General features: G+C 41.2%; 1 protein-coding gene across 3 annotated transcripts in view; it reads right to left on the bottom strand.

Annotated features, from left to right (window-relative positions):
* The window catches only part of TAPT1 (transmembrane anterior posterior transformation 1), a 54,436-nt gene that overhangs the window by 17,898 nt on the left and 8,692 nt on the right, over positions 1–27,846 (bottom strand). The window contains exons 1-5 of one of the 3 annotated variants that reach the window (XM_060278985.1): positions 25,733–26,636; positions 21,366–21,496; positions 19,212–19,330; positions 14,103–14,126; positions 4,456–4,618 (exon numbers count right to left, since the gene is read on the bottom strand). In XM_060278985.1, the coding sequence (XP_060134968.1) occupies positions 4,456–4,618; positions 14,103–14,126; positions 19,212–19,330; positions 21,366–21,496; positions 25,733–25,889 (594 nt within the window). In that variant the 5' untranslated portion in view covers positions 25,890–26,636. Of the gene's footprint in view, positions 1–4,455; positions 4,619–14,102; positions 14,127–19,211; positions 19,331–21,365; positions 21,497–25,732; positions 26,637–27,846 lie in introns of those variants that run through there. The other 2 variants (XM_035112367.2, XM_035112368.2) reach the window with 2 other exon arrangements.

Here is a 27,846-nt window from a genome sequence, read left to right as displayed (position 1 = left end):
AAAAACGCAACCCACAGCGAGGTATGACTGTATAAGAATGAGTGAACCCGGGTATATATTTTTATATTTTTATTATTTTAATAATGTTTTGATGTTTCACTTTAATTGCATTTAACCTTTTAGAATGTATTAGGCTTGATTTTTGTGTATTCTGCATTTGTGAGTCTCTCCCTCCTACTCTGCATTCCATCTCTCCTTATCTACCCCTGAAAGTGGTACAAATGGAAGGATATTTTAGCAGCAGTGTTAATCAGCTATCCTTGAAGCTATCTGAGACCCAGGATTTTATGATGCTCCTCCCTCCCACTGATGGCTAGGTTGCCAGGGTAACGCTGGACATCCAAGACCTAAAATGGTCAAATGGCCTCACCCCTCCAAGGTGACTGTAAGGGTGAAGGTACGAGTATAGCCTGTTTTACTTTTCATGGCCTGTAACCTTTCCTGACATATGTGAAGATGTTTTATGACTCTTGTTTGTTGTGTTTGAACTACTATACAAGCCTTTGTTCTGAAGTGCCTCGGGACAGACCTTCTCAACTGGCACATTGAATTGAGTGAGCTCTGTCCTGTTGCAATAGCTATAATGAATGTTGGTTGCCTGCTGGATGCTGGATTCAAAATTAGTCTCCTTGGTTCTGTGGTTTATTCAAAAGATGGTTGTGCCTCACCTTGATAACAAACAAGGTGGTGTAGATGTGAATTCTTACCACAACTGGAAAATACAGAACTGACATAATAAAAAAGCAGCTTGGTCCAGTGAGAAGTGTCCTTCACAGTACAAATTATGTAGATTATGAACAAATAGTAAATTATTCAAGGCCTTCCAGTTTCATATATTTGTGTGCCTTTCTCCATACAAAAACATATTTTAAGTGTTATCCTCCTCTCTATACCCTTATGGGTATTGCCTATGGTTTAGGTTGGTTCAGAGTTCTGCAACCTCCAGCCCATGGGCTGTATCTGGTCCATGGAGGCCGTTTACCCAGCCCACGAGCTGCCCGGCACAGGGACTCACCACATGGTGCTGGAAATGCACATGCACACATGCCAAAAACAGCGTCTGTGTATGCCCAGGTGCCGGAAATCGCTTCTGCGCATGTCCGGCCCATGTACGATCGTCCTTGGGAATGATCTGGCCCACGGCCGGAAAACGTTGCCGATGCCTGGGTTACTTCAATGAAACTCTCAACAAAAGTAATTTTTTCCCTAAACGACAAAGGAAGTTCAACCTCTTCCAGCTCCTTCTTTCTCCTTTTTTGGAGGAAAACCAAACTTAGTATAATAGCTCTAAAGTATATTGTGTGGTTTGTTTTTTATAGTCTCTAATTTTTTAATTTTTATAGGACTCTTAAATGCTTACATGCCACACAATACCGCCCCTCTGTTTAAACTGGACTTACCTAAACCCTACATTCCGGCTCCAGACTCCAGAAGAATTCCATGATGGGGCTATGTCACTAGCATTATGTACATTGGGAGTTCATAAAGGAGCAGGAGCCGGGAGACATGAATCTAAAAACAAAAACAAAATGTCATTTGCGGGTATTCAGCAAATGCCTACGTTACTGGAAAGAGCTCACTCAAAAAAATCTGGCTTTTTGTTTCTTTATAGAAGTGCTGTTTTTTTTTTTTTTTGAGGGGGGAATCTTTGGGTGTTCAGTATGCATGGATGGAAGAATGAAGCCGCACATTTCTATTTACGGGGCAAATATAACAAATACATAATTGGCCCAGTGTGCACATCTTGGTAAGTCACAGTTAATGGTTCACCATGAAAGTGGAGATTTGCTCCTTCCCTCTTGTCAGTGGAAGCAACAAACCATGATCTATAGCAGAGTGTCACATCTATCCCAAGTACTGTAGTTTCACCCAAACAAACTATGATTAGTAAGTGATGAACATACCATTGCTTAACATGACAGTTTCACACCTTCCAAGTGTCCCTACTTTCCAAAGACAGTCCTAGATTTACAGAAGCCATCCCGGTTTCTGATTTGATCCCACAATGACCCACTTTTCCTTAGGATGTCCCTATTTTCCTTGGAGAAATGCTGGAGGGGAAGTTTCTATTTTCACTGGAGTAATGTTGGAGGGTATGCAGTTTGAGGAAAAACAAATCACGAGCTCCACTTCAGATATAAAACTAAGCCAGGCAACCATCATCTGTTGCTCTTGCTGGTTAGAGAAGTGGAGTGAAATGGGAGCCAAGTGACTGGCAGAAACTCTCCAGGATTTCAGATAGGAGTCTTTCCCAGCACTATCTAGAGATGTCAACTTGTATCTGGGACCTTCTGCATGCAAAGCAAATGCTGGCATGGCTTCAGCAAAGGGCAAGTCCTGTCTGATTAACCTTTCAGAGTGTCAACATGCATATAGTGTTGATCCTGTTAACATTGTCAAAAGCTTTTTGACAATCAAAGTGCACAAAGAACCTCACCAAAATTTCCTGAGTAAGCTTAGCAGTCATAGAAGAGAAGTTCTCCTGTGGATTATTAGTAACTAGCTAAGAAACATAAGGCAAAGAGATGGGGGGGATGGACAGTTTCCCCAATGGATGGATGTAGAAACTGGAGCTCCCCCAAGTACTTGGACCTGTGCTTTTTACGTTCATTAATGATTTAGTGTTGGAATGAGCAGTGAGGTAGTCACATTTGCTGATGATACCAAATTGTTTAGGGTGGTGAGAACAAAAGGGATTGATATGAAATTCAAAAATATCTCTTCTAACTGGGTGAATGGGATCATTAAGAAAGGGATCAAAAATGAAAATGCCAGCATCATAATGCTGTCGTAAAAATCTATGGCACGACCACACTTGGAATACTGTATTGCCACATCTCAAAAAAGTAACTGACGAATCAAGGGGTTGGAGCAACTCTCCTACAAAGGACTTTTTAGTTTAGAAATAAGCCAAGTAAATGGAGACACAATAGAGATGCATAATATTATGATGATGTAGAGAAAGCAGACAGGGAGAAGTTTTTGTCCCTCTCTCGTACTAAACATATTGGAGAACTGGGCCAATATGAATTTCAATAGGGACAAATGTAAGGTTCTACACTTAGGAAGGAATAATCAGCTGCACAAATATAAGATGGGGACACCTGGCTTGGCAGTAGTATATGTGAAAACGATATAGCGGTCTTCGTAGACCACAAGCTTAAATGAATCAACAGTGTGATGCAGCAGCAAAAAAAAGGCTAATGCTATTCTAGGCTGCATCAACAGAAGTATAGTGTCCAGATCAAGGAAAGTCATAGTACCACTCTATTCTGCTTTGGTTAGACGACACCTGGAGTACTGTGTCCAGTTCTATGACAATTTAAGGAGGATACTGACAAGCTGGAACATGTGGAGAGGAGTGTGAGCAAGATGATCAAGGGTCTTAATATTTAGCCTGGAGAAGAGGGCACTGAGAGAAGATATGATAGCCATCTTCAAAAAGAAAGCTGCAAAGGTTAGGACCTGAACCAATGGCTTCAAGTTGCAAGAAAAGGAATTCCGAAAAAATATCAGGAATAACTTTCTGATGGTAACAGCTGACTACCTCTAGAGTTGCCATACATCCAGGAAAACCTGGACATGTCCACTTTTGGGGGGCCAACATGCCCATCCGGGTGGATTTTTACATTTTAAAGAAAATGTATTCCAGAGACTACAGTCCATAGCTGCTGGGGGGAAATGAGGCAGAAAAAGTCACATTTTGCCAACCTTTTTCTCTAGACAGATCTCAGGATCAAACCCAAAGTCCTGGATCTAAGGGTCTGCTTTGCATAAACAAGATTATATCCATTCACATGAAAGGGGATTGCTCTGGGATAAAACTGTATTTTGAAATATTTCAAAAGATTAATAATAGCAGAGCTGAAAAGGATTTTTAAAAAACCCACTTATGCACATGTAGTTGCCTCCTCAATTGCTATACTATTCTTCTGCTTGCTTTAATTATTTTATTTTTATCCCTTCCTCCCTTCAAGAATTCTTGGATGGCACTATTAATGGCAAATCAGTTGTTTTCGAAGTCGAGGGACTTTGAAAAGCAGCTTGCTTTTTCACATGTAGGTCTACTATTCATAGAAAACAAAGTATAAGCTTCTTCAGACATGTCCAACTTCTGAGATACATGTGAAATAATTCTTGAGATACCTACCACTTTTTAAAAAACTCCTAAAATTGGTTGGGAATATATCTATTACTGTGTTAAAAATCCACCACACTTTTGTGAGAGTTGCTCTTTTAAAACCCATTACAAATTTAGCTGCTTACAAATACTAAAGAAACTATGGCATCCACAATACGATTTATTGCTTATCATTGTTGAAGAAAAATCGATCTTTGTCCCATAACAGGGCAGAAAATATATTACCATAATTCTTTTACCAACTTTGACATTGTTCCATCTGGAATATTCAGGAAGGAAGCATATTCTGACAGTTCCAATGGCAATTTGCTTACCTCAAGCATATTATAGATGATGTAGAGTTTAATGACAGACTGTCCTCTGATCAGGTGGTACATCATGGAATAGTCAACATAGTGCATCATGAAGTAGCAGATTAGCAATATAACTCCTTTGAAAACATCACACACCTGAGCGGGCTGGAGCAAGCGTCTATCACTGAAATATGGAAAGTACACAAAACAAATAGTACATTTGTAAACAATAGCCACGTATTAAATAAGTTTTTTCAAAAGTACATAAAAAAGCACCAGAGCCACTGAACGCAAAGCACTTGTACTGAATGGTATGTTTTCTATTTTAACAACAAATGCTTACATTGCTGCTGGTTTTGCCCCCAGTCAATCTAGAACTAATGGTTCAGACTTAACTCTTTGGTGAGGGTCACTCAGGACTTAAAAATGATACTGAAAGTAATTTGCAAGAGGAGAGCAGGCAACCTGTTTTGCTGAAAGCAGAATACCTCCTTTTTGAGTTCAAAAAGATCATCATTCCAAGACGTAACCCAGAATAGTCTATTACAGGGATAGGCAACCTCAGTCTCGTGGGCCGGATGCGACCCAATCGCTTTCTCAATCTGGCCCGCGGACGGTCCAGGAATCAGCGTGTTTTTACATGAGTAGAAGGTGCCCTTTTATTTAAAATGAATCTCTGTGTTATTTGTGGGGCCTGCCTGGTGTTTTTACATGAGTAGAATACTGTATGTCCTTTTATTTAAAATGCATCTCTGCATTATTTGTGGGGCATAGGAATTCGTTCATTTTTTCCCTTCAAAATATAGTCCGGCCCACCACATGTTCTGAGGGATGGTGGACCGGCCCCCTGCTGAAAAAGGTTGCTAACCCCTGGTCTATTACTATTACTATTAATTAAATTAACTAATTGGCAAACCAGTGAAGTTAGGCCAGAATCGGTCTAATATGCTCAAACCGTCTTGCCCCCATGAGCAACCTGGCTGCTAAATTCCGAACTGTCTTCAGAGGCAGCCCCATCTTCCAACCTTTAATCTAACCTTACAGGTGGCACAGAATCCCACAAATCACTGCCCACTTCCCCTGGATCCTCCTCCCCACCTGCCTGCTCTGCTCACTTAAGACTCCTGTCTTCTTTCTAACAGTAATTTATTCAGGATTTTAAAACAAAAACGTAGGTTTATTTCGTGAGATGGAAATGCAATCAGCAAACAGACACAACAGAAATTTGTTTGTGGCGTTTTTATGGCTTTGTGTTTGGAACGCTCAAGGAAATGTTTGGACATTTGTAGGCAAACGGTGCAGAAAGGGGGGGTATATGCACAGCCAAAATGATAATTCATATCTAGCTTTATCAAACTTGAGGTACAATTGTCTGAATGTGGCCATCATGTGCTTTAAATTGCCTGAACTATAGAAGAAAATGGACCATACTGATAAGAGGGCAGCTACACAATCTATCAAAAGTATATTATACTGTCAACATTAACTCAGAAGATGTGGGAATACATTTTGATGAATAATTAAACACTGAAATCTGACTCTGGTTGTTGTTGTTGTTGTTTAGTCGTTTAGTCGTGTCCGACTCTTCGTGACCCCATGGACCAGAGCACGCCAGGCACTCCTGTCTTCCACTGCCTCCTGCAGTTTGGTCAGACTCATGTTGGTAGCTTCAAGAACAGTGTCCAACCATCTCGTCCTCTGTCGTCCCCTTCTCCTAGTGCCCTCAATCTTTCCCAACATCAGGGTCTTTTCCAAGGATTCTTCTCTTCTCATGAGGTGGCCAAAGTATTGAAGCCTCAGCTTCACGATCTGTCCTTCCAGTGAGCACTCAGGGCTGATTTCCTTCAGAATGGATAGGTTTGATCTTCTTGCAGTCCATGGGACTCTCAAGAGTCTCCTCCAGCACCATAATTCAAAAGCATCAATTCTTTGGCGATCAGCCTTCTTTATGGTCCAGCTCTCACTTCCATACATCACTACTGGGAAAACCATAGCTTTAACTATACGGACCTTTGTAGGCAAGGTGATGTCTCTGCTTTTTAAGATGCTGTCTAGGTTTGTCATTGCTTTTCTCCCAAGAAGCAGGCGTCTTTTAATTTCGTGACTGCTGTCACCATCTGCAATGATCAAGGAGCCCAAGAAAGTAAAATCTCTCACTGCCTCCATTTCTTCCCCTTCTATTTGCCAGGAGGTGATGGGACCAGTGGCCATGATCTTGGTTTATTTGATGTTGAGCTTCAGACCATATTTTGCGCTCTCCTCTTTCACCCTCATTAAAAGGTTCTTTAATTCCTCCTCACTTTCTGCCATCAAGGTTGTGTCATCTGCATATCTGAGGTTGTTGATATTTCTTCCGGCAATCTTAATTCCGGCTTGGGATTCATCTAGTCCAGCCTTTCGCATGATGAATTCTGCATATAAGTTAAATAAGCAGGGAGACAATATACAACCTTGTCATACTCCTTTCCCAATTTTGAACCAATCAGTTGTTCCATATCCAGTTCTAACTGTAGCTTCTTGTCCCACATAGAGATTTCTCAGGAGACAGATGAGGTGATCAGGCACTCCCATTTCTTTAAGAACTTGCCATAGTTTGCTGTGGTCGACACAGTCAAAGGCTTTTGCATAGTCAATGAAGCAGAAGTAGACGTTTTTCTGGAACTCTCTAGCTTTCTCCATAATCCAGCGCATGTTTGCTATTTGGTCTCTGGTTCCTCTGCCCTTTCGAAATCCAGCTTGCACTTCTGGGAGTTCTCGGTCCACATACTGCCTAAGCCTGCCTTGTAGAATTTTAAGCATAACCTTGCTAGCGTGTGAAATGAGCGCAATTGTGTGGTAGTTGGAGCATTCTTTGGCACTGCCCTTCTTTGGGATTGGGATGTAGACTGATCTTCTCCAATCCTCTTGCCATTGCTGAGTTTTCCAAACTTGCTGGCATATTGGGTGTAGCACCTTAACAGCATCATCTTTTAAAATTTTAAATAGTTCAGCTGGAATATCATCACTTCCACTGGCCTTGTTATTAGCATTTGACTTCACTCTCCAAGATGTCTGGCTCAAGGTCAGCAACCACTGACTCTGGTTAATATGTAACCACTGACTCTGGTTACATATTAGTAAAAAAAATGTTTTGTAAAGCCAAGATTTACTGAAATAGCAATTGTGATTAATTATTTTTCTCTAAATGCTCAAGGCTACACCAAAGCAATATTAGCCTGTAGCACACAAATGCAAGAATTGCTATAATCTCAGATGCTCATATAAAATAACTCTATTTCAGTCCAAACTCAAATAGTTTACAGAAAATATTTGCAAACTTCAGGACCTTTTCTTGACAAGTTAGAAGTTTTTTAGTGTTCTGAATGGCAGTGGGTAACAATACCAGTGCTCCCAGGTTCACCCTGGCTTCCTATTTTCTCCTGAGCATTTTCAGATTACAAGTATAATGAAAAGTCAAGCTCTTCTAAGAGTTAAACTAGACACAACATAGTAAAGCCTAAATCACCTAGACAAGGGTGAGTGATTAGTTTGATTTTAACTGTACTAAACCCTCCCTTCAGGGAAGTGGGTGGCGTTGTGGTCTAAACCACAGAGCCTAGGGCTTGCCAATCAGAAGGTCAGCGGTTTGAATCCCCATGATGGAGTGAGCTCCCATTGTTCAGTCCCAGCTCCTGCCAACCTAGCAGTTCGAAAGCACGTCAAAGTGCAAGTAGATAAATAGGTACCGCTCCGGCGGGAAGGTAAACGGCGTTTCTGTGCGCTGCTCTGGTTCGCCAGAAGCGGCTTAGACATGCTGGCCACATGACCCAGAAGCTGTCTGTGGACAAACGCCGGCTCCCTCGGCCTATAGAGTGAGATGAGCGCACAACCCCAGAGTCGTCCGTGACCGGACCTAAAGGTTAGGGGTACCTTTACCTTTACAAACCCTTCCTTCAACCAAAATGGGAGCAAATTCTTTCTCCATCTTAAAGATAAAGGTAAAGGGACCCCTGGTCATTAGGTCCAGTCGCGGATGACTTTGGGGTTGCGGCGCTCATCTCACTTTATTGGCCGAGGGAGCCGATGTACAGCTTCCGGGTCATGTGGCCAGCATGACTAAGCTGCTTCTCCATCTTACTTTGCCACAATTACTCTCCCCAAGTGCACTTATTCTCAGCTGAATATTGGAAGTTAACACAGCTAAGACAAAATTACTTGCAGAGAAGATTCTGGAGAGGTTAATTGGTGGGCAGGCTTCTGAAGGGGTCTGTCACACCCTTCCTGATATCTTTTTCATTTTAAGCCCTCCATTCTTCTCTGTGTGATTAGGGTAGATTTGTGTTCACACACACAAAGTTGCTACTATCACATTTAGGTGGGCTCCAACCTCTACCACAAATCTCCAAAAATTACCAAAAGTCCCACCTACCTGGTTACCGATTAAGAGCAACTAGTGCACGCAAAGGAGAGTGACCAATGAATATTCAGCTCAAATTGTCCCTAAACAATCATGAGCTATTTCCATAAAATATGCAAGGTCTTTTCTACCTGAGCACAACACTTAAAAAACAACAACTGTTTGATGTTTGTCAGATTGGTACATAACAAAAAAGCTTTGTAATGTATATCAGAATTTGCCAAAGAGTAAAGATAGCATTCCAAACAGATTGCAGTTAAGAGCTACCTTTATTATGCGCTGCAAATTTAAATAAATTCTGAGCTTGTTTCACATAATCAAAGTACTGACTCCATCTGCTGGTTAAGAAAAACATCTACATAGGCAACGCTGACCAAAAACAAGATTAACACGAGCATACCCTATGCCTGTACAGTGGTACCTTGGTTTACAACCATAGTCCATTCTGAAGGTCCGGTTGTAAACCAAAACAGGTTGTAACAAAACGTGCGCTTTTGCCAATGGGGCCTCCCCCCCAAAATTGCTTGTAATTAAAGGGACACACACTTCCGGGTTTGATGTGGTTGTAATCCAAAACAGTTGTAATCCAAAGTGGTTGCAAACCAAGGTACCACTGTACTGAAAAAGCTTCAGGATCATACTTCACGGGATAAGCCCAGTGGTTCTCATACTTTTCTCAGGGCCACACTTTCAGAATAAACATTTGACTGCGCCACATTGAATTTTTTATTGATAAAATACATTGAAAAGCAATAAGAAACAACTCCTAGCAGTACTCGATTTTATAATACTGCTTTATAATATGATCCAGAAGGTATAAAACCTTCTTATGCAGCTTATGTTCTTATGCAGCAACATAAGAACAGGAATCATTTCCAAAATATAAACGAGCCTCTTAAATATGTATGCAAACTCAATGAGAGGTGTGAGCTTGTTTTTACCAAGTAATCTCATTTATATTACATCTAATTTATGACAAACTCATCTCCCTCATCAACACAAAGAAGCCTTTCTCTTTTCTGAACTTTCATATTTGTCAGTTGAAAATCCTTGTTCATAACAATAAGTCGTAGAAGAATAGCCAATGCTCTTGAAAAGAGGCATGGATACTGCTTCTGTTGTTTATCCATACTACACAGAAATGTTTGAATGTTTATTTGATTGTCCTTGAATCTTCCTGCTACACTTGCCATCCTTTCCTGCCATACCCACTGAATTATCCTGTGTCAAACAATTATCCCAAGAACAGCTGTTATCAAAATTCTGCAATACTACACACCCTAAAACTACTTCTGAAACATGCCTTCCACAGAACGTATCTAGGGTCAACTAGAGGTGTTTCCTGCTTTGCTTGTGTGTGTCAGTAAATACTGTACACACAAAGACTGCCTCACTTGACAGTTGTTGTTGTTGTTGTTTAGTCGTTCAGTCGTGTCCGACTCTTCGTGACCCCATGGGCCATAGCACGCCAGGCACTCCTGTCTTGCACTGCCTCCCGCAATTTGGTCAAACTCATGTTCGTAGCTTCGAGAACACTGTCCAACCATCTTGTCCTCTGTCGTCCCCTTCTCCTAGTGCCCTCAATCTTTCCCAACATCAGGGTCTTTTCCAAGGATTCTTCTCTTCTCATGAGGTGGCCAAAGTATTGGAGCCTGAGCTTCATGATCTGTCCTTCCAGGGAGCACTCAGGGCTGATTTCCTTAAGAATGGATAGGTTTGATCTTCTTGCAGTCCATGGGACTCTCAAGAGTCTCCTCCAGCACCATAATTCAAAAGCATCAATTCTTCGGCGATCAGCCTTCTTTATGGTCCAGCTCTCACTTCCATACATCACTGCTGGGAAAACCATAGCTTTAACTATACGGACCTTTGTCGGCAAGGTGATGTCTCTGCTTTTTAAGATGCTGTCTAGGTTTGTCATTGCTTTTCTCCCAAGAAGCAGGCGTCTTTTAATTTCGTGACTGCTGTCACCATCTGCAGTGATCAAGGAGCCCAAGAAAGTAAAATCTCTCACTGCCTCCATTTCTTCCCCTTCTATTTGCCAGGAGGTGATGGGACCAGTGGCCATGATCTTGGTTTTTTTGATGTTGAGCTTCAGACCATATTTTGCGCTCTCTTCTTTCACCCTCATTAAAAGGTTCTTTAATTCCTCCTCGCTTTCTGCCATCAAGGTTGTGTCATCTGCATATCTGAGGTTGTTGATATTTCTTCCGGCAATCTTAATTCCGGCTTGGGATTCATCTAGTCCAGCCTTTCGCATGATGAATTCTGCATATAAGTTAAATAAGCAGGGAGACAATATACAACCTTGTCGTACTCCTTTCCCAATTTTGAACCACTCAGTTGTTCCATATCCAGTTCTAACTGTAGCTTCTTGTCCCACATAGAGATTTCTCAGGAGACAGATGAGGTGATCAGGCACTCCCATTTCTTTAAGAACTTGCCATAGTTTGCTGTGGTCGACACAGTCAAAGGCTTTTGCATAGTCAATGAAGCAGAAGTAGACGTTTTTCTGGAACTCTCTAGCTTTCTCCATAATCCAGCGCATGTTTGCTATTTGGTCTCTGGTTCCTCTGCCCTTTCGAAATCCAGCTTGCACTTCTGGGAGTTCTCGGTCCACATACTGCCTAAGCCTGCCTTGTAGAATTTTAAGCATAACCTTGCTAGCGTGTGAAATGAGCGCAATTGTGCGGTAGTTGGAGCATTCTTTGGCACTGCCCTTCTTTGGAATTGGGATGTAGACTGATCTTCTCCAATCCTCTGGCCATTGCTGAGTTTTCCAAACTTGCTGGCATATTGGGTGTAGCACCTTAACAGCATCATCTTTTAAAATTTTAAATAGTTCAGCTGGAATATCATCACTTCCACTGGCCTTGTTATTAGCAGTGCTTTCTAAGGCCCATTTGACTTCACTCTCCAAGATGTCTGGCTCAAGGTCAGCAACCACACTACCTGGGGTGTACGAGACCTCCATATCTTTCTGGTATAATTCCTCTGTGTATTCTTGCCACCTCTTCTTGATGTCTTCTGCTTCTGTTAGGTCCTTACCACTTTTGTCCTTGATTATGGTAATCTTTGTACGAAATGTTCCTTTCATATCTCCAATTTTCTTGAACAGATCTCTGGTTTTCCCCATTCTATTGTTTTCCTCTATTTCTTTGCATTGCTCATTTAAGAAGACCCTCTTGTCTCTCCTTGCTGTTTTTTGGAAATCTGCATTCAGTTTCCTGTATCTTTCCCTATCTCCCTTGCATTTTGCTTGCCTCCTCTCCTCCGCTATTTGTAAGGCCTCGTTGGACAGCCATTTTGCTTTCTTGCATTTCCTTTTCCTTGGGATGGTTTTCGTTGCTGCCTCCTGTATAATGTTACGAGCCTCCATCCATAGTTCTTCAGGCACTCTGTCCACCAAATCTAAATCCTTAAACCTGTTCCTCACTTCCACTGTGTATTCATAAGGGATTTGATTCAGATTGTATCTTACTGGCCCAGTGGTTTTTCCTACTTTCTTCAGTTTAAGCTGGAATTTTGCTATAAGAAGCTGATGATCTGAGTTACAGTCAGCTCCAGGTCTTGTTTTTGCTGACTGTATAGAGCTTCTCCATCTTTGGCTGCAGAGAATATAATCAATCTGATTTCGATGCTGCCCATTTGGTGATATCCATGTGTAGAGTCGTCTCTTGTGTTGTTGGAAGAGAGTGTTTGTGATGACCAGCTTGTTCTCTTGACAGAACTCTATTAGCCTTTGCCCTGCTTCATTTTGAACTCCCAGGCCAAACTTGCCAGTTGTTCCTTTTATCTCTTGATTCCCTACTTTAGCATTCCAATCCCCTGTAATGAGAAGAACATCCTTCTTTGGTGTCATTTCTAGAAGGTGTTGTAGGTCTTCATAGAATTGGTCAATTTCACTTTCTTCAGCACCGGTAGTTGGTGCATAAACTTGGATTACTGTGATGTTAAAAGGTCTGCCTTGGATTCGTATCGAGATCATTCTGTCATTTTTGAGATTGCATCCCATTACAGCTTTTGCCACTCTTTTGTTGACTATGAGGGCCACTCCATTTCTACTACGGGATTCTTGCCCACAGTAGTAGATATGATAGTCATCTGAACTGAATTCGCCCATTCCCTTCCATTTTAGTTCACTGATGCCCAGGATGTCGATATTTATTCTTGTCATCTCATTTTTGACCACATCCAGCTTACCTCCATTCATGGTTCTTACATTCCAGGTTCCTATGCAATATTTTTCTTTACAGCATCGGACTTTCCTTTCGCTTCCAGGCATATCCGCAACTGAGCGTCCTTTCGGCTTTGGCCCAGCCGCTTCATCAGCTCTGAATCTACTTGTACTTGTCCTCCGCTCTTCCTCAGTAGCATGTTGGACGCCTTCCGACCTGAGGGGCTCATCTTCCAGCGTCATAACTTTTATATGCCTGTTGTCTTTGTCCATGGAGTTTTCTTGGCAGGGTTACTGGAGTGGCTTGCCAGTTCCTTCTCCAGGTGGATCACGTTTAGTCAAAACTCTCCACTATGACCTGTCCATCTTGGGTGGCCCTGCATGGCATAGCTCATAGCTTCTCTGAGTTATTCAAGCCCCTTCGCCACGACAAGGCATTGATCCATGAAGGGGCACTTGACAGTACTCAAAGTATAATAGCTGGATCAGGAGTAGCCCTTCAAATGTTACTGGACTACAATTCCCATCATCCCTGATCAAGCAACATGCTGCCATGAGGCAATGGGAGTTGTAGTCCAATAATATTTGTAGGGGGCCACATTGGCTTCCCTTTACCCAGATGGTTCACAAATTGGGTGGAATTTCACGTTACAGTCTTCTGATTGTTCCTTCATTTATGCTTGCCAGGTGGAAAAAAAACCACCTCCTTCCCCTCATCTCTTCTCAGGGTTCTCCTGACGCTCCAGGAGCACATCTGGGGAAGTGGAAGAGGGGAGGAAAGAAGCCCCACTGCACTAGCAGGAACCCTTGCACTGCCTTAATGGAATCCAGGCCACTGTTTTCAGTTATAACCTAAATTTTTAAGTGCACTCCAAAAAATGTAGTATGTGAATGGGACACATTTGGAAAGACAGGCATCACTCAGATGCACTTACAAGAGCCAAGCTGCTTCAAAGCATGCATTTTGTGTAAGAAGCATTATTTAAAAGAAGCTAAACTTCCGTAATGTGTTTGCTTTTATCTTGATCAACAACAAAAACTACATGCGCACAGATAGCACAACAGCATGCTAAGGGGAAAAAAATCAACACCAACCTCATCCTTAGGCCTCGGTGAGAGCTGTCTCAAAACAAACAAGGCGAAATGAGAAATCGCACGATGATTAGTAAGATTTCAAAACACTTTCCCTAAAGAAATTTATCTTGAAATTGAATGGGTGAGGTACTTTTCATGAGGGATAATTAGTATCTACAGTATTGTTTTCACTCATCCCTGTATCTTAGCATGCACATTACTGACTGTGTGTGTGTGAGAGAGAGAGAGAGAGAGAGAGAGTGAGAGTGAGTGAGTGAGAGAGAGATTGTGTCACACCTGGGCAGGGTGGTCTGCACTATTGAAGGTAAGCTTTCTTTCATAAACCATGGTTTACGAATCCAGAAATGAATGCTCCAACCCACATACCCTTCTTTTCATAGCAGTTTTGGCATTTCATCCCTGTTTTAGATTAAGCCAGACTTCCCTCCTTTGTCCAAACCAGGAAACTCTGTCTTAATTCCTTTTTACACACCCAGGTAATCCTATTATCCTGGTTGTTAACAGCCATTAAGCCCGCCTCCCAAGTTGAGACTTTATTATGCAATAAAGCAAGGACTGTAGTACGAAGAACACTTGATATGCCCTGCACATCATTTTTAAAATTAAAACTGCTTTAGATACAGCTTACATCTGAAATATGTCTTGAATACAGAGGTGTTCTTGTGTGAATTGCAGACAAGGTAGTCCTCCAATTACTGAGGACTCCCTCCTTCTACAGCAGCCCCCTTTGTCATATCCAGGGCTGGTCTCAGAGGGGCCCAACCCTCAGGAGTGGCTTTTCATGGACAAAGGAGACTGTAGCGGGGAGGAGAGGGTTAAAAAGCCCTATTAAGTGAGCAGAGTTCCACTTGCACAGTGATATTTATCTTTCATAAGTAGCTAATACGGAATATTTTGAAACAAACCCATAGCATTCACAAAGTTTACTACTCACACACAAAAACACTATTTAGTCCTTCTTCCCGCAATTGTTTGTGGCTCATGTGAAAGAAAAAAAGAATCCAAACTTTTCCTGCCTGGTCTCTGTAGTTGATTTTTCACTTGCCACAGTTAACTTGACTAGTGGTCATTTACAAGCCTAGGACAGGCATCCCCAAACTGCGGCCCTCCAGATGTTTTGGCCTACAACTCCCATGATCCCTAGCTAGCAGGACCAGTGGTCAGGGAAGATGGGAATTGTAGTCCAAAACATCTGGAGGGCCGAAGTTTGGGGATGCCTGGCCTAGGATAACAATTCATTTGACAGCTCCTGGAAATTCAACTATTAAGATTTTCAGCGAAATAGGCAAAATTGCATGGCGTCTGTTAAAATTGACCGGACAAACTCTTCTTAGATTTAATGTAAGAATGTACTCTAATTTAACACTTTATTTCATTATCTTCCTAAATAATTTTCAAAATAAATGATACTGCAACAGGTAGGTACCATTTGTACCATTTGGTTTTCTCTAATTTCTCTCATCCCTGGGTCTACTCTGGTCAGGAAATAGTTGAATACAACCCAGCAAAATTTATGAACAGAAGTGTGATGTTAATAATTCGATGTTGGCTTTTTAACAACATGACATACAGGTTTACAATTTATGGGGAGAAATCATTTTAGCTGATAATTTAGAAGAAAAATCAGGATATATACTCACCATGAAGGAGGCCCATGTGACATCATATTCCATCCTATAAAGGAAGTGAAAGTGCTCTCCCCTTCAGTCTGATTTACAAGAAATAAAAGAGAAAGAGAGAGAAAGAAGGTTGTAATGTTGCTACACTAGGTACGTTGACCATCACGGAAAAGAGGGAAAGTGATTGAAAACTTTATTTTCCCTCATGTAGCACATACAGATTGAAGCAGGAAAAGAGTGTTATTCTCTTTGAGATGAATTGAATGAATCATATCTGCCTAATTAAGAATTGTGGGATAATCAAGAATTTAACTCAGCAAAAAGGAATTAGATCAAATCTGCTACTGTCAAACTTCAAATATGAGACAAAAGAAAAAAGAAACAGAGAAGAAAGCCTGTATTTCTAAAAAGCTGGTATTACTATTTCGTGGAATTAAATCCATCGATGATGTACATATTATCTACCAAAAGATTGAAAGCCCTATGGTCTCATATAAGGGGAATACAACAGTACATATATTTATTTGTTAGTGAACACAAACTGATCCACAAAACGAGTTACATGAATTTATGCCTTTGGGATCACACTGTAAACTTGGCAGAACATGTAGTCACAAATTACTTAAAATGTGATAAGTTTGAAACAACAGGGAGAAAAACCTTAATGGAGGTATTAATGTATTTCTCCAAAAGAAATTAAAGATATGACTGTGGAAATCCACTATTTTCTGGTTACCAACAAAGGCTCAATTTGTGGCAAAAGTCATTGCTGTATTTAGTAGAATGTGCCCTATGACAAAACTACCATAATCTGTGCTGAGCCCATCACATAGGGCACAACATAAATATTTAAGTTATGAACAAAGCTTTGCTTAAAACAGGAGGAAGGCTACCCCAAGCTTGATTTAATGCTGCAGCCCTACATCCGCTGTGGGAGTGATGCAATAACACCTAGCTTGCCTTTTCTTCCATGACTCCTGTTCTTTTGGGCAATGTTCCAAGTGCTACCTCGGGCCCCAGGCTTTGCTAGACCCAGATCTGCTATCTGGCCCAGCAATGAGTGACATAGCCGCATTTGGCTTGCAGAAGTTGGGTGTACTGAGGCAGCGCAACTGACATTCTGAAACTGTTCACCTGGAAATACTCAGGATTCTCAGGCATCAGAAGATACCTGTAGGTTTTCATTGCATGACTAAAGATGTACAAATTTTAATACAAATATATATATATATATTAAAAAGTAATTAACCCTGTTAGCTAAACATCTTGCTCAAACAATCCAAAATTAATCTGGCAGTCTTGAAAGAACCCGCCTCCTAAGAGGCACAAGTACAAAAGAGCAGGAAATAATCTTAGCTATGAAGAAATCACCTTATTCTGTTTTTATCTAGTCCAAGAGTCTGGATGCAGAAACACAGCTATATGCAATATTTGCACTTTACATGAATCATGAGAACGTGAATGACGATTAACCTCACAAAAGAAAAGGACTGCTATACTTTCAGAGCAATAAAGAATGGGGGAATAGAATCCAGTTTAAATAATTTCTAAGAGAATAGAATAAATGGAGTGTAAACGAAGGCTGGAGATATAGGATATTTAGTCTTTCTGCTGAGATCTTGAAAAAAAAACAGAATGAAGGGAGGAGCACTTTTTGTTTTTACATAGAATGGAATATGATGTTGTATCTATAGGAAGTCCTTTAAAACAGCTCAAACAAACCAATGCCCACATAATACTGAAATATGATCCACCCACTTAAATCTAATTATTTCAGTACTTTATTCCTCAGAATGTCATTTCTTAACAGGCCTACATATATTTTTCTACAGCAATATTTTCACTGTTAAAAACATACAATAATCAAGAAACTTGAAAACAGCCATTTTTTAACCATAGAAGACAAAATTTATAGTGCATTGTAGAATTAAGTGCTGAATAAAACGACCCAATTAAAGGATTTATTAAACAAGTTGCAAATTATACAGCATCAAAAATGTATTTGCAGCACAGTTCAAAAGGGACATTTCATTCTAAAAAAAGGAGCACATAACCTGATTCTTTGCACTGACAAACTCAATGAAGTCAATGGGGAACTGATACCAATTTTGATGTTTCTGGATTGTACTCAAGTCCTTCAAAGAAGCTGGATATGCTGAAGTCTTAGCTTCTGACTTCAGTAACAGGTTTTTCCCAGTCCCCTACAACTGGTCTTAACAACAACAACAGCAACAATAAAACTAACAACTGAGTACAAGCACACTGGGCATGGGATACATGGTACATTCCCAATTGTATCATGAAGAATGTGAATGTTTATTGGTAAGACAATTAATTTATTAAGCGGGCAATATATGGTATGTTCTTTCTATAGACAGGACAATTAATAAGATGGCCAGCACATCTCACAATGTTTTCAAGTTGGCTTGTTTCAAAGAAACTATAGTTAAAATTAACTATCATTTGATCATGTCTGGATGAGTTGACAAGCTGTTGTTAAGCAGAAACTATTACTACTTAACTTGTCAGCGGAGGTGTGAGCATATGAGCCTGGGGCTTATAACAACTAACTCACATCACTCTACATTATGATTTACCCTGATGCTAAATAAATATTGCTACCAGTATTTAGAGGTATTCGAATGGGTTTATTTTATAATCCTGTTATTCTACATTATCAGAGATGCTAAATGATCCTTGGAACTAAGAGGGCTATTCTCTTGAATGGTTTTTGACAAATTTACCCTGCAGGAATTTAAATACTGGGGTAAAATTCATAAGCTTTAACACATTTAAATAAAGAGTATAATCCAGAGTAACATCCTGAGGTCCACTGAGGTCCAGCGCCGAGAGCCTTCTGGCGGTTCCCTCGCTGCGAGAAGCCAAGTTACACGGAACCAGGCAGAGGGCCTTCTCGGTAGTGGCACCCGCCCTGTGGAACGCCCTCCCACCAGATGTCAAAGAGAAAAACAACTACCAGACTTTTAGAAGACATCTGAAGGCAGCCCTGTTTAGGGAAGCTTTTAATGTTTGACGGACTATTTTAATATTTTGTTGGAAGCTGCCCAGAGTGGCTGGGGAACCCCAGCCAGATGGGTGGGGTATAAATAATAAGTAGTAGTAGTAGTAGTAGTAGTTGTTGTTGTTGTTCACTAACAGAACTACTTTGTTATGTATTTTGGTCCTTTTAGAAAAATCATTATAACTTAGAAAAACAAAACCTAGAAAGTAAGGTTCCTGGCATGCCCTCAACACCAAATTCTGGGAAAGCATGGAGAATTTTTGAGCTAACTGCTATTCAAAACCACAAATGGATGAGGCTCAAAAATGAATGTCAAGTGTTAGGATTATTTTTTGTTTGCTTTTCAACATGAAACTGTTTGCAATTTCAAACCAGCTCAAGCCTTAAGACTGACAAAGTTAAATCGGCCAATTAAAGTATATTTAGATCAACTTAGTTTAGCAAAATAAGAGAAATAAAGGAACTTACCGCAAGCCATAACAAGGTAATGTGATGAACCTGAACATTGCCAGAAAAACTCTCAATGGGAGGAGTGTGAACACATAGAGAAAAGCATCCAGGCACAAAAAAATCCCAAAAATCATCAACTGCAGGGTAAAAGGAAAGAGAAATCAGAGTAAAAACTGTTACTTTAAAGATTTCCATGCTGATCAGCATCACAATTCTAAGTCTATAAAATCACCCTTACCTTTACCCAAAAGTAATACTTAGAAAGCACTTACACCCCAAAGACCTTATTAAAACTGCCACAAATACAGAATGCAGAAATCCTCACAAAACCAACATCAGCCAACAAAAGAATAATTTAAATCTTTCTAAGGGTTTGGAAGAACAACTATTTTTTTCAGCATTTCCCTAAACCTAAATGTGTGACACCATGCCAGTAAAGTGGTGGTCGTGGTTTTATGAGTTTGTTTAGTTTGGTAAACTTTATGGAACAATACACTGTGCACTTGGAAAGTGTTCAAGAAAATGTCTGCACTGTAAGAATCAGTCAAAGTTTGCAAACGTTCATGGCTCAATGATTCCAATCTTTCCTCAATAGATGACCTGTTCTTGCACACAATTTTAGATAATCAGCCCTGACCTTCCTTTCACATCATGGTGACTAGTAAAGACAGGCAGCTTTTGCAGAAGTTAGTTTAATTTCGAACGTTGCCCCTCATATGGAACAATATGGGAAAATGTTTAGCTTTGATACACCAGTATTTTTCAGTTTGTCAATTAGGGAATCCTGGGATTTCTCAATAAGTTGATACACCTTCTTAGTTGATGCAGAGTAACAATGAGGTCTAATGGGCCTGGCCAATGTCCCACGTGAACTGAAGGTGTGTCTTAGCCTGGAACATGTGGCAAAACCATCTGTATGAAATAGATATGGAAAATATTTCCTGAAGATAAGGAGGGTGAAAATAATTAGTCTATGGTTCACGTGTTATATGTTAACTGTACAGTATGGAATTGTGTACAGTACTGTTAAATCGTCTTTCAAATGACTTCAGAGTTATCACTTTAAAAGATTTTTTTAAAACCCAGTAGGATTAAATTAGATAAACATATTAATATCTAATTCCAATGTGTAAAACTTAAATTTGAAAAAAGAATCCCACCAACATATTCCTATTTTATTCCCACCAGCCACCAGTTCCAAGTCCCACTCTTTCAGTAGGAGAACTAAGTAGATTCTTATGGGACATTTCGTGGTCTGCTTTGGAGTCTTCAAAGAAGCTCACCACACTGATAAGATATAATAGTTCAGGGAGCTCAGCTTGTCAGATAAAACTATCTACCCCCCATGTACTTTCTGGGGGTTCTCCCAACTGTTTGGGGGAGATGCAGGGGGAAGGTGGGGGAGAAGCCCTGTTGAGCAGATGGAACTCTTTATTCAGGCTTCTGCTAGTGGGACTCCTTACCTGAATCCTGCCAACCGTTAACAACTTTATACTTTAACTGCATAAAGCACACATAAAAAAACCCACAGACTTCTTGAAGCAGCAACGTGGGAAAATAGGAAAGTGTCTTAAACAGAGTCAGACCATCTTGCTCAGCATCTAACCCTAGCTTTTCAGAAAGGATGATGCAGGATGTAAGTGTTGTCATTGTTTTTGCTCAGCATCTTTTAGAATAGAAATGATGTTTATAGCACCTACATAAGGTTTACCCATGGAAAAAAGTTTACAGATGAACCATTTGCGAAGGGGTTCCCCATGAGTGTGCCTCGTAGCCTGTACAAGATCCACTCATAATGACTGGCATCTGCTGGCTTTTTTTGCCAGAGGCAAGCCACTTATTGAACTACTGCTTTTCTCCTTGGCAGTGCTACTGCTGCAAAGAAAACAACAAGTGAAGCTCTGGCTGCACAGGCTGTTCTCTTCAGTCCACACACCCTTTGGATACAAGCCTACACATTCAATTATGGCATCACCATACAAAAGACAAAGTGATGCTTTTGGACTCCATACATAAGACACAGCCCTCAGACCACGTACAGGGAAAAAGTAATTTACTTTTTTGTAATTTAAAACCTATTCAAAATGCATGTTTAGAAAGTTGTGTTATTTTTTAAATTTAATCAGAATTTTAATTGATCAACCCAAGTAGAATGCTGAGAAAGTAGTTTACCTTTTCCAACTCTCTTGGTATTCGCATGCACGTGTACACTCGCTCTCTCCTTTCTGTGTACTTCGCTTCATTATGTTCCAGGAAGTAACCCCTTGTAAGCTCTGCATTGATGAACCTCAATAGTGAAAGATCTGCATTAGAAGAGGGGAAATTTGTTTTAGAGCAAGTTGTACTTCAATAAAGAATAACGCTTTACAGGATTTTTTTCTAGGCTAAAAATATTTGTTTACCAAGTTCAAAACATGTATTGTCCCTCAGACTGGATGGGTTTAAATCAACATATTACCTATAACTACATAGTATCTTTTCAATGTTGTTGCTTTCCACTTCACATCTACTCCTTTCTCTCCTACACTTGAGCCCCAAATCTTGCTCAAAGCCCAGACGCAGGGCAAGCCAACAATCAAAATGTTTGCTCATTGCAGCCCATGCGGTTAGAGACAACTAGGGGTGATTAACAACAACAACAACAACAACAACAACAACAACAACTTATTATTTATACCCCATCCATCTGGCTTCCAACAGAATATTAAAATACAATAATACAATAATCTATTGAACATTAAAAGCTTCCCCAAACAGGGCTGCCTTCAGATTTTACAGAACCGATCAGTTGTCAACTATGGTTTGGTGGTCAACTGCAAATGCCTCAGATGTAATGACAGACTATGGTTTGCCCAAATCAGGAAGTCAGAGAGGAAATATGGACATGTGAAGTGATGGAAGGGGGAAAGGGGAGAACACCAGCATGATGATGGCCAAAACTTGGTTCAGAATTACAGTACATTCCGTACATAATATCAAACCCTGAGATACTATTAGAAAAACTACAGTGTATCATGTCATTATCTCTACAGAAAGAGGCCTAGTGAACAGAAAGTGGTGAGGATGACATAAGGGCTTGTGTCACTCTCCCAAACCCTGGAGATGACAAAGCAGTCACTCCACACCTCCTTCCATCGACTTTGCACCATTTGCTTGTGCATGCACCCCAGTCTTACATGTCCCTGCTATGTCAGCTTGCCCTTACTATTGCTTGTTGTCTGCTCCAAATGCACCTGAGACACACCTGAGCTCACCTGGACTGTACCTCTGCCTTTCTGTCACATGTCTTTTGGCTCCTGTACCTTATCCACTTCATGCCAATGTCTTGGGCTTCACTCCTGTGACCACTCACATCTGAAATTATGGGCAAGAGCTGCCTATCACCTAACAGTCAATGATAGCATCAAAAGCAGCTCAGCTACCATATTTAAGTTTGCACTGTTTTACTAGAATTTGTAAGACTTCAGAGACCACCTCTCTGGCATTGTCACTATGCCAATTTTGATAAACTCACACAGAAATTCAGGGCAATCTCCACACAAAGGGAAAACTGCTGCAGCTACAAGAAAGGCATCCATGTTTATTGCCCCAAGGCTGCAGAATGATATCTTCTCTAAGGTGCATTATTTGCCCTCTGTTTCCCAGAAGAAGGTAAAGCACACCTCTTTCAGCTTGCCTTTTGCATGACTGGTTATTCTTTAGGGGGATTTGGACTGTTCATTGTTTTTAATCCACTGCAGGTTTTCTATTCTGCTGAACTCTGGAAAAGTGGCTAGTAATTGTGCTTAATAAATATAATACAACAACTGGAATCAAACTCTGTTTCAGAAGATACAGGGAAAAGTTGCACCAGTGCACCTGTTTTTATGTTTATTAAAAATATGAACTACCAACTAGTAATTGCAATAACGCTTTATCCTCTTTGGTGGAAAAATATATGAAAAGTTCTCAAGTTGACAGGCTCAAATCTAATTAAACTGTATTTACCTGATCCCAGAGAGCTCAGCAACTGTTGGCTCAATCCATTATAGACTATTTATTACTCCCTAGCTCAATTTCTGCTGCATGAGCCAAGAGCTATGCTCAGGAAACACAGATCTTGCCATGTCATCTGCCTAGTAAACAAAATCGTTGCTGGTCTGAACCTAAATTCTTAAAACAAGATTTAAAGAACAGAACTAACCTTTTCAACCAAAAGTCATTGAAGTTGAACTGTGAAATCATTAGGTCAAGCACAAACATACAAAAAATATTGGAGTGGGGAATCACCTTCTCTACTGTTAATTCTACAATGGGAACGAAACTGCTATTTGCAGAGAATGAACCTACTATCTGCCAAGAGAGGAACTTAAATGCATATCCAAAATCTCCTAATATAAAGGTTCCAATTTTGGTTAAGTAACTTGTGTATTCTGGAACGTTTACAAAGTACAAAGTGCTTCAAATATTTGCACATGTATATGAACTGTAGCTTTTCCAAACAAAAGAAACAGGTATGATGCAATAAAAAAGGTTGGCTGCACAAGGGCATTTGTAACAGTCGCTGCATAAAGACAATAAACTGAACCATAACTTGGTGGATTGTAAGCCACAAATGAGATCTCATTTCCTTCTACTCCTGCATAAAGAACTTCATTGATTATTTCTTGTTTTGATCAAACCTTAGTTTCTTATTACATCTGAACACACAAACTCTGGTTTGAGTTATCCCTTCAAGTCACAATCAAACCATGCTTTGCATTGCAGACTTGAAGCTCCAGAAGATGGGAGGCAGTGTTTGAGATGATTGCTTATTTGGGATATTCCAAAGAAAGATGAAGACATTTATCTGAATGAAGCCTCTATTTGACTGTGACAAAATAATAGGCAAGCAAGTGACCAGCCAATTGGTCAGCATTACAATCCCACCAAGAATTTACCCTGAAACCAGACAAGATGGGAAATGATGTTGGCATTCAAGCTGGGCTCTCTCTGAGGCTTTGCTTGTTATTGAAATTTCTCTAGCTCTATTGGACCAAACACAATGTGGGAGTGGGGGGTGGGCCTGGGTGATATATTGATCCCAGGAGTTGTATGAGGGGCAGATCGTGATGACAGCTTCACTCGGCGGTATATTGCAGGTGAAACCGCCACCTTCTGAGTCCCTCTGCTACCAGCGCCCAGCATGCCGAGGGAGAAACAAGCTGCAGTCGGGTGCTGGAGGCAGAGGGACTAAGGAGCGGTGGCAGCTTCACCAATATACCACTGAGTAAAACCACCATAGCAGTCTGCCCTCATACCGGCAGAGGGAGAAAAAAAGCTGCATTGGCAAGGCACGATACAGCTTGTTCCTCCCTCTGCGTCTTTAAACTGCTCAGCTAAGGAGCTCAAGGCTACCCTTGCCTATGCCAAGCAGTTTTACAGAGCCTGCAACCTGCCACTGGCTTCCACTCCCCAGCTGAGAGAGCCCTGATCTGGCTCCTGTTTGCATGTGAGCAGGATCAGGATCACGGCTCCTCAGCTGGGGAGGTGTGGGATCCGTCACATTCTCCCTTGGGGGGGCGGGGAGTGGCTGTACCATCCCAAGGGAGAAGGTTAAAGGAGACCCCACCTCGCCTCCAGCTCATGCAGGGCAGGCCCATGCACTTGCCTCATCCGCAGCAGCCTTGGCATGGGGTTGGGCAGGCTCAGCCAGGTGGTGCGAGGGCTGTGTGATGCTGCTGCAGCAGCGGCAGCCCCACTTTGTGGACTTCGCGCGGGAGGGTGGGCTCCATCTTCCTCCAGGGGTGAGCAACCACCCTAGGAGGAAAGAGGCAGCCACAGGTGACGGTGACACCTGGTCTGTCTTTGGGTAGTGGGGGCCGAGAGAGCAAGGTAGCTTGCCTGCACTGGCAAAGGGAGCCTTAGGAAGGAACCCCAAGGTCCCTACTGCTTGCGTGTGAGTGGCAGGGACACCAGGGCTGGCTCCAGTGGGGCCAGCTAACAAGAAGAAGCATGCACATGTTTAACTAGTCTTCAGCCATTGCCCTGGTCTCCAGTAAGTTTCTGGGTCAAATTCAACATGTTGCTTTAAACTTTAAAGCCCTGGGTGGTGTGAAGGTGTCAGATAGCACCTCTATGTTAGCCTGTCAAGATGATGGTCCTGCTCAAGTTATCATCATTAAGGGAACTTAAGATATCAACAGGGTCAAGCCCTTCTTAGGAGTAGCCTTAAAAATTCAAAACAAGCAAACATGAGAAGTTGTCATTTGATATTGGTCATTCACAAAGCTGTCCAAGGCCCATCTACCTACATACAACTTTGGCAAAAGAAAGCTGCTCTAAATTTTTTTGCCTGCTGTACATAGAAGCCATATGACATAACTATATTTTCAAATAACTCTGCAGTGACTGTTGCACTATTGTATCAAGGTTGTCCATGATATTTGTCTTTTGCTACTGTTGAATAAATTAATAAATAATACATTTTTTTAAAAAAGAAAGAAAGTGTGGTTTAAAGATATTTTTTAAAATATTAAGGAATCTAAGAAAAGATCTGCAGGATCAGACAAAAGTCCTACCTAGCCGAACATCTTGTTCCCCACAGTAGCAAGCCAGATGCTCCTGGGAAGCTGAACACAAGGACAAAACGCTGTTTCCCCCCTGCATTAGATATTCAGAGACCTCCAGTCCTTGAAGTAGTATATAGCTATCATAACTAGTAGCCTTAACCTCCATGAATTTCTCTATTTCCCCTGGCTATCACTACATCTTCTGGTAGCAAATTCCAGAGTTTAACTCTGCACCATGTAAAAAAGTACAGTATTTTCTTTTGTCTGTCTGAATCTGAAAAAAAATCAGTTTCACTGGATGGCACTGTTGTTGTTGTTTAGTCGTTTAGTCGTGTCCAACTCTTCATGACCCCATGGACCAGAGCACGCCAGGCACTCCTGTCTTCCACTGCCTCCCGCAGCTTGGTCAAACTCATGTTGGTGGCTTTGAGAACACTGTCCAACCATCTCGTCCTCTGTCGTCCCCTTCTCCTTGTGCCCTCAATCTTTCCCAACATCAGGGTCTTTTCCAGGGAGTCTTCTCATGAGGTAGCCAAAGTACTGGAGCCTCAGCTTCAGGATCTGTCCTTCCTGTGAGCACTCAGGGCTGATTTCCTTCAGAATGGATAGGTTTGATCTTCTTGCAGTCCACGGGACTCTCAAGAGTCTCCTCCAGCACCATAATTCAAAAGCATCAATTCTTCGGCAATTAGCCTTCTTCATGGTCCAGCTCTCACTTCCATACATCACTACTGGGAAAACCATAGCTTTAACTATACGGACCTTTGTCAGCAAGGCGATGTCTCTGCTTTTTAAGAGGCTGTCTAGGTTTGTCATTGCTTTTCTCCCAAGAAGCAGGCGTCTTTTAATTTCGTGACTGCTGTCACCATCTGCAGTGATCATGGAGCCCAAGAAAGTAAAATCTCTCACTGCCTCCATTTCTTCCCCTTCTATTTGCCAGGAGGTGATGGGACCAGTGGCCATGATATTGGTTTTTTTTTATGTTGAGCTTCAGACCATATTTTGTGCTATCCTCTTTCACCCTCATTAAAAGGTTCTTTAATTCCTCCTCGCTTTCTGCCATCAAGGTTGTGTCATCTGCATATCTGAGGTTGTTGATATTTCTTCCAATATTCTTAATTCCAGTTTGGGGTTCATCCAGCCAAGCCTTTCGCATGATGAATTCTGCATATAACTTAAATAAGCAGGGAGACAATATACAGCCTTGTCATACTCCTTTCCCAATTTTGAACCAATCAGTTGTTCCATATCCAGTTCTAACTGTAGCTTCTTGTCCCACATAGAGATTTCTCAGGAGACAGATGAGGTCATCAGGCACCCCCATTTCTTTAAGAACTTGCCATAGTTTGCTGTGGTCGACACAGTAAAGGCTCTTGCATAGTCAATGAAGCAGAAGTAGATTTTTTTCTGGAACTCTCTAGCTTTCTCCATAATCCAGTGCATGTTTGCAATTTGGTCTCTGGTTCCTCTGCCCCTTCGAAATCCAGCTTGCACTTCTGGGAGTTCTTGGTCCACATACTGCCTAAGCCCTCCTTATAGAATTTTAAGCATAACCTTGCTAGCGTGTGAAATGAGCGTGGTAGTTGCAGCATTCTTTGGCACTGCCCTTCTTTGGGATTGGGATGTAGACTGATCTTCTCCAATCCTCTGGCCACTTGCTGGCATATTGGGTGGCATATTGCTGGCATATTGGGTGTAGCACCTTAACAGCATCATCTTTTAAAATTTTAAATAGTTCAGCTGGAATATCATCACTTTCACTGGCCTTGTTATTAGCAGTGCTTTCTATGGCCCATTTGACTTCACTCTCCAGGATGTCTGGCTCAAGGTCAGCAACCACACTACCTGGGGTGTACAAGACATCCATATCTTTCTGGTATAATTCCTCTGTGGATGGCACTAGGTTCTAGTATTAAGACAGTGAGAAAAACATATCTGGTTACTTTTTTCATACCAGTCATAATTTTATAAACCTCTATCTTTAACTAGGATTTAGTGCGGTGTCACCTCACCACTAGTCAGTTCCATGATAAATTGTTCTAGGCTTGGGCACCATCATTTATGATATCTAGAAATTTTACCTATTTATCTTGACTGGAACATGCATTCACTCAGTATATAAA

Source organism: Zootoca vivipara, chromosome 9, assembly GCF_963506605.1.
Source record: "Zootoca vivipara chromosome 9, rZooViv1.1, whole genome shotgun sequence".
Classification (NCBI taxonomy): domain Eukaryota; kingdom Metazoa; phylum Chordata; class Lepidosauria; order Squamata; family Lacertidae; genus Zootoca; species Zootoca vivipara.
This window is presented reverse-complemented; position numbering and strand designations above follow the sequence as displayed.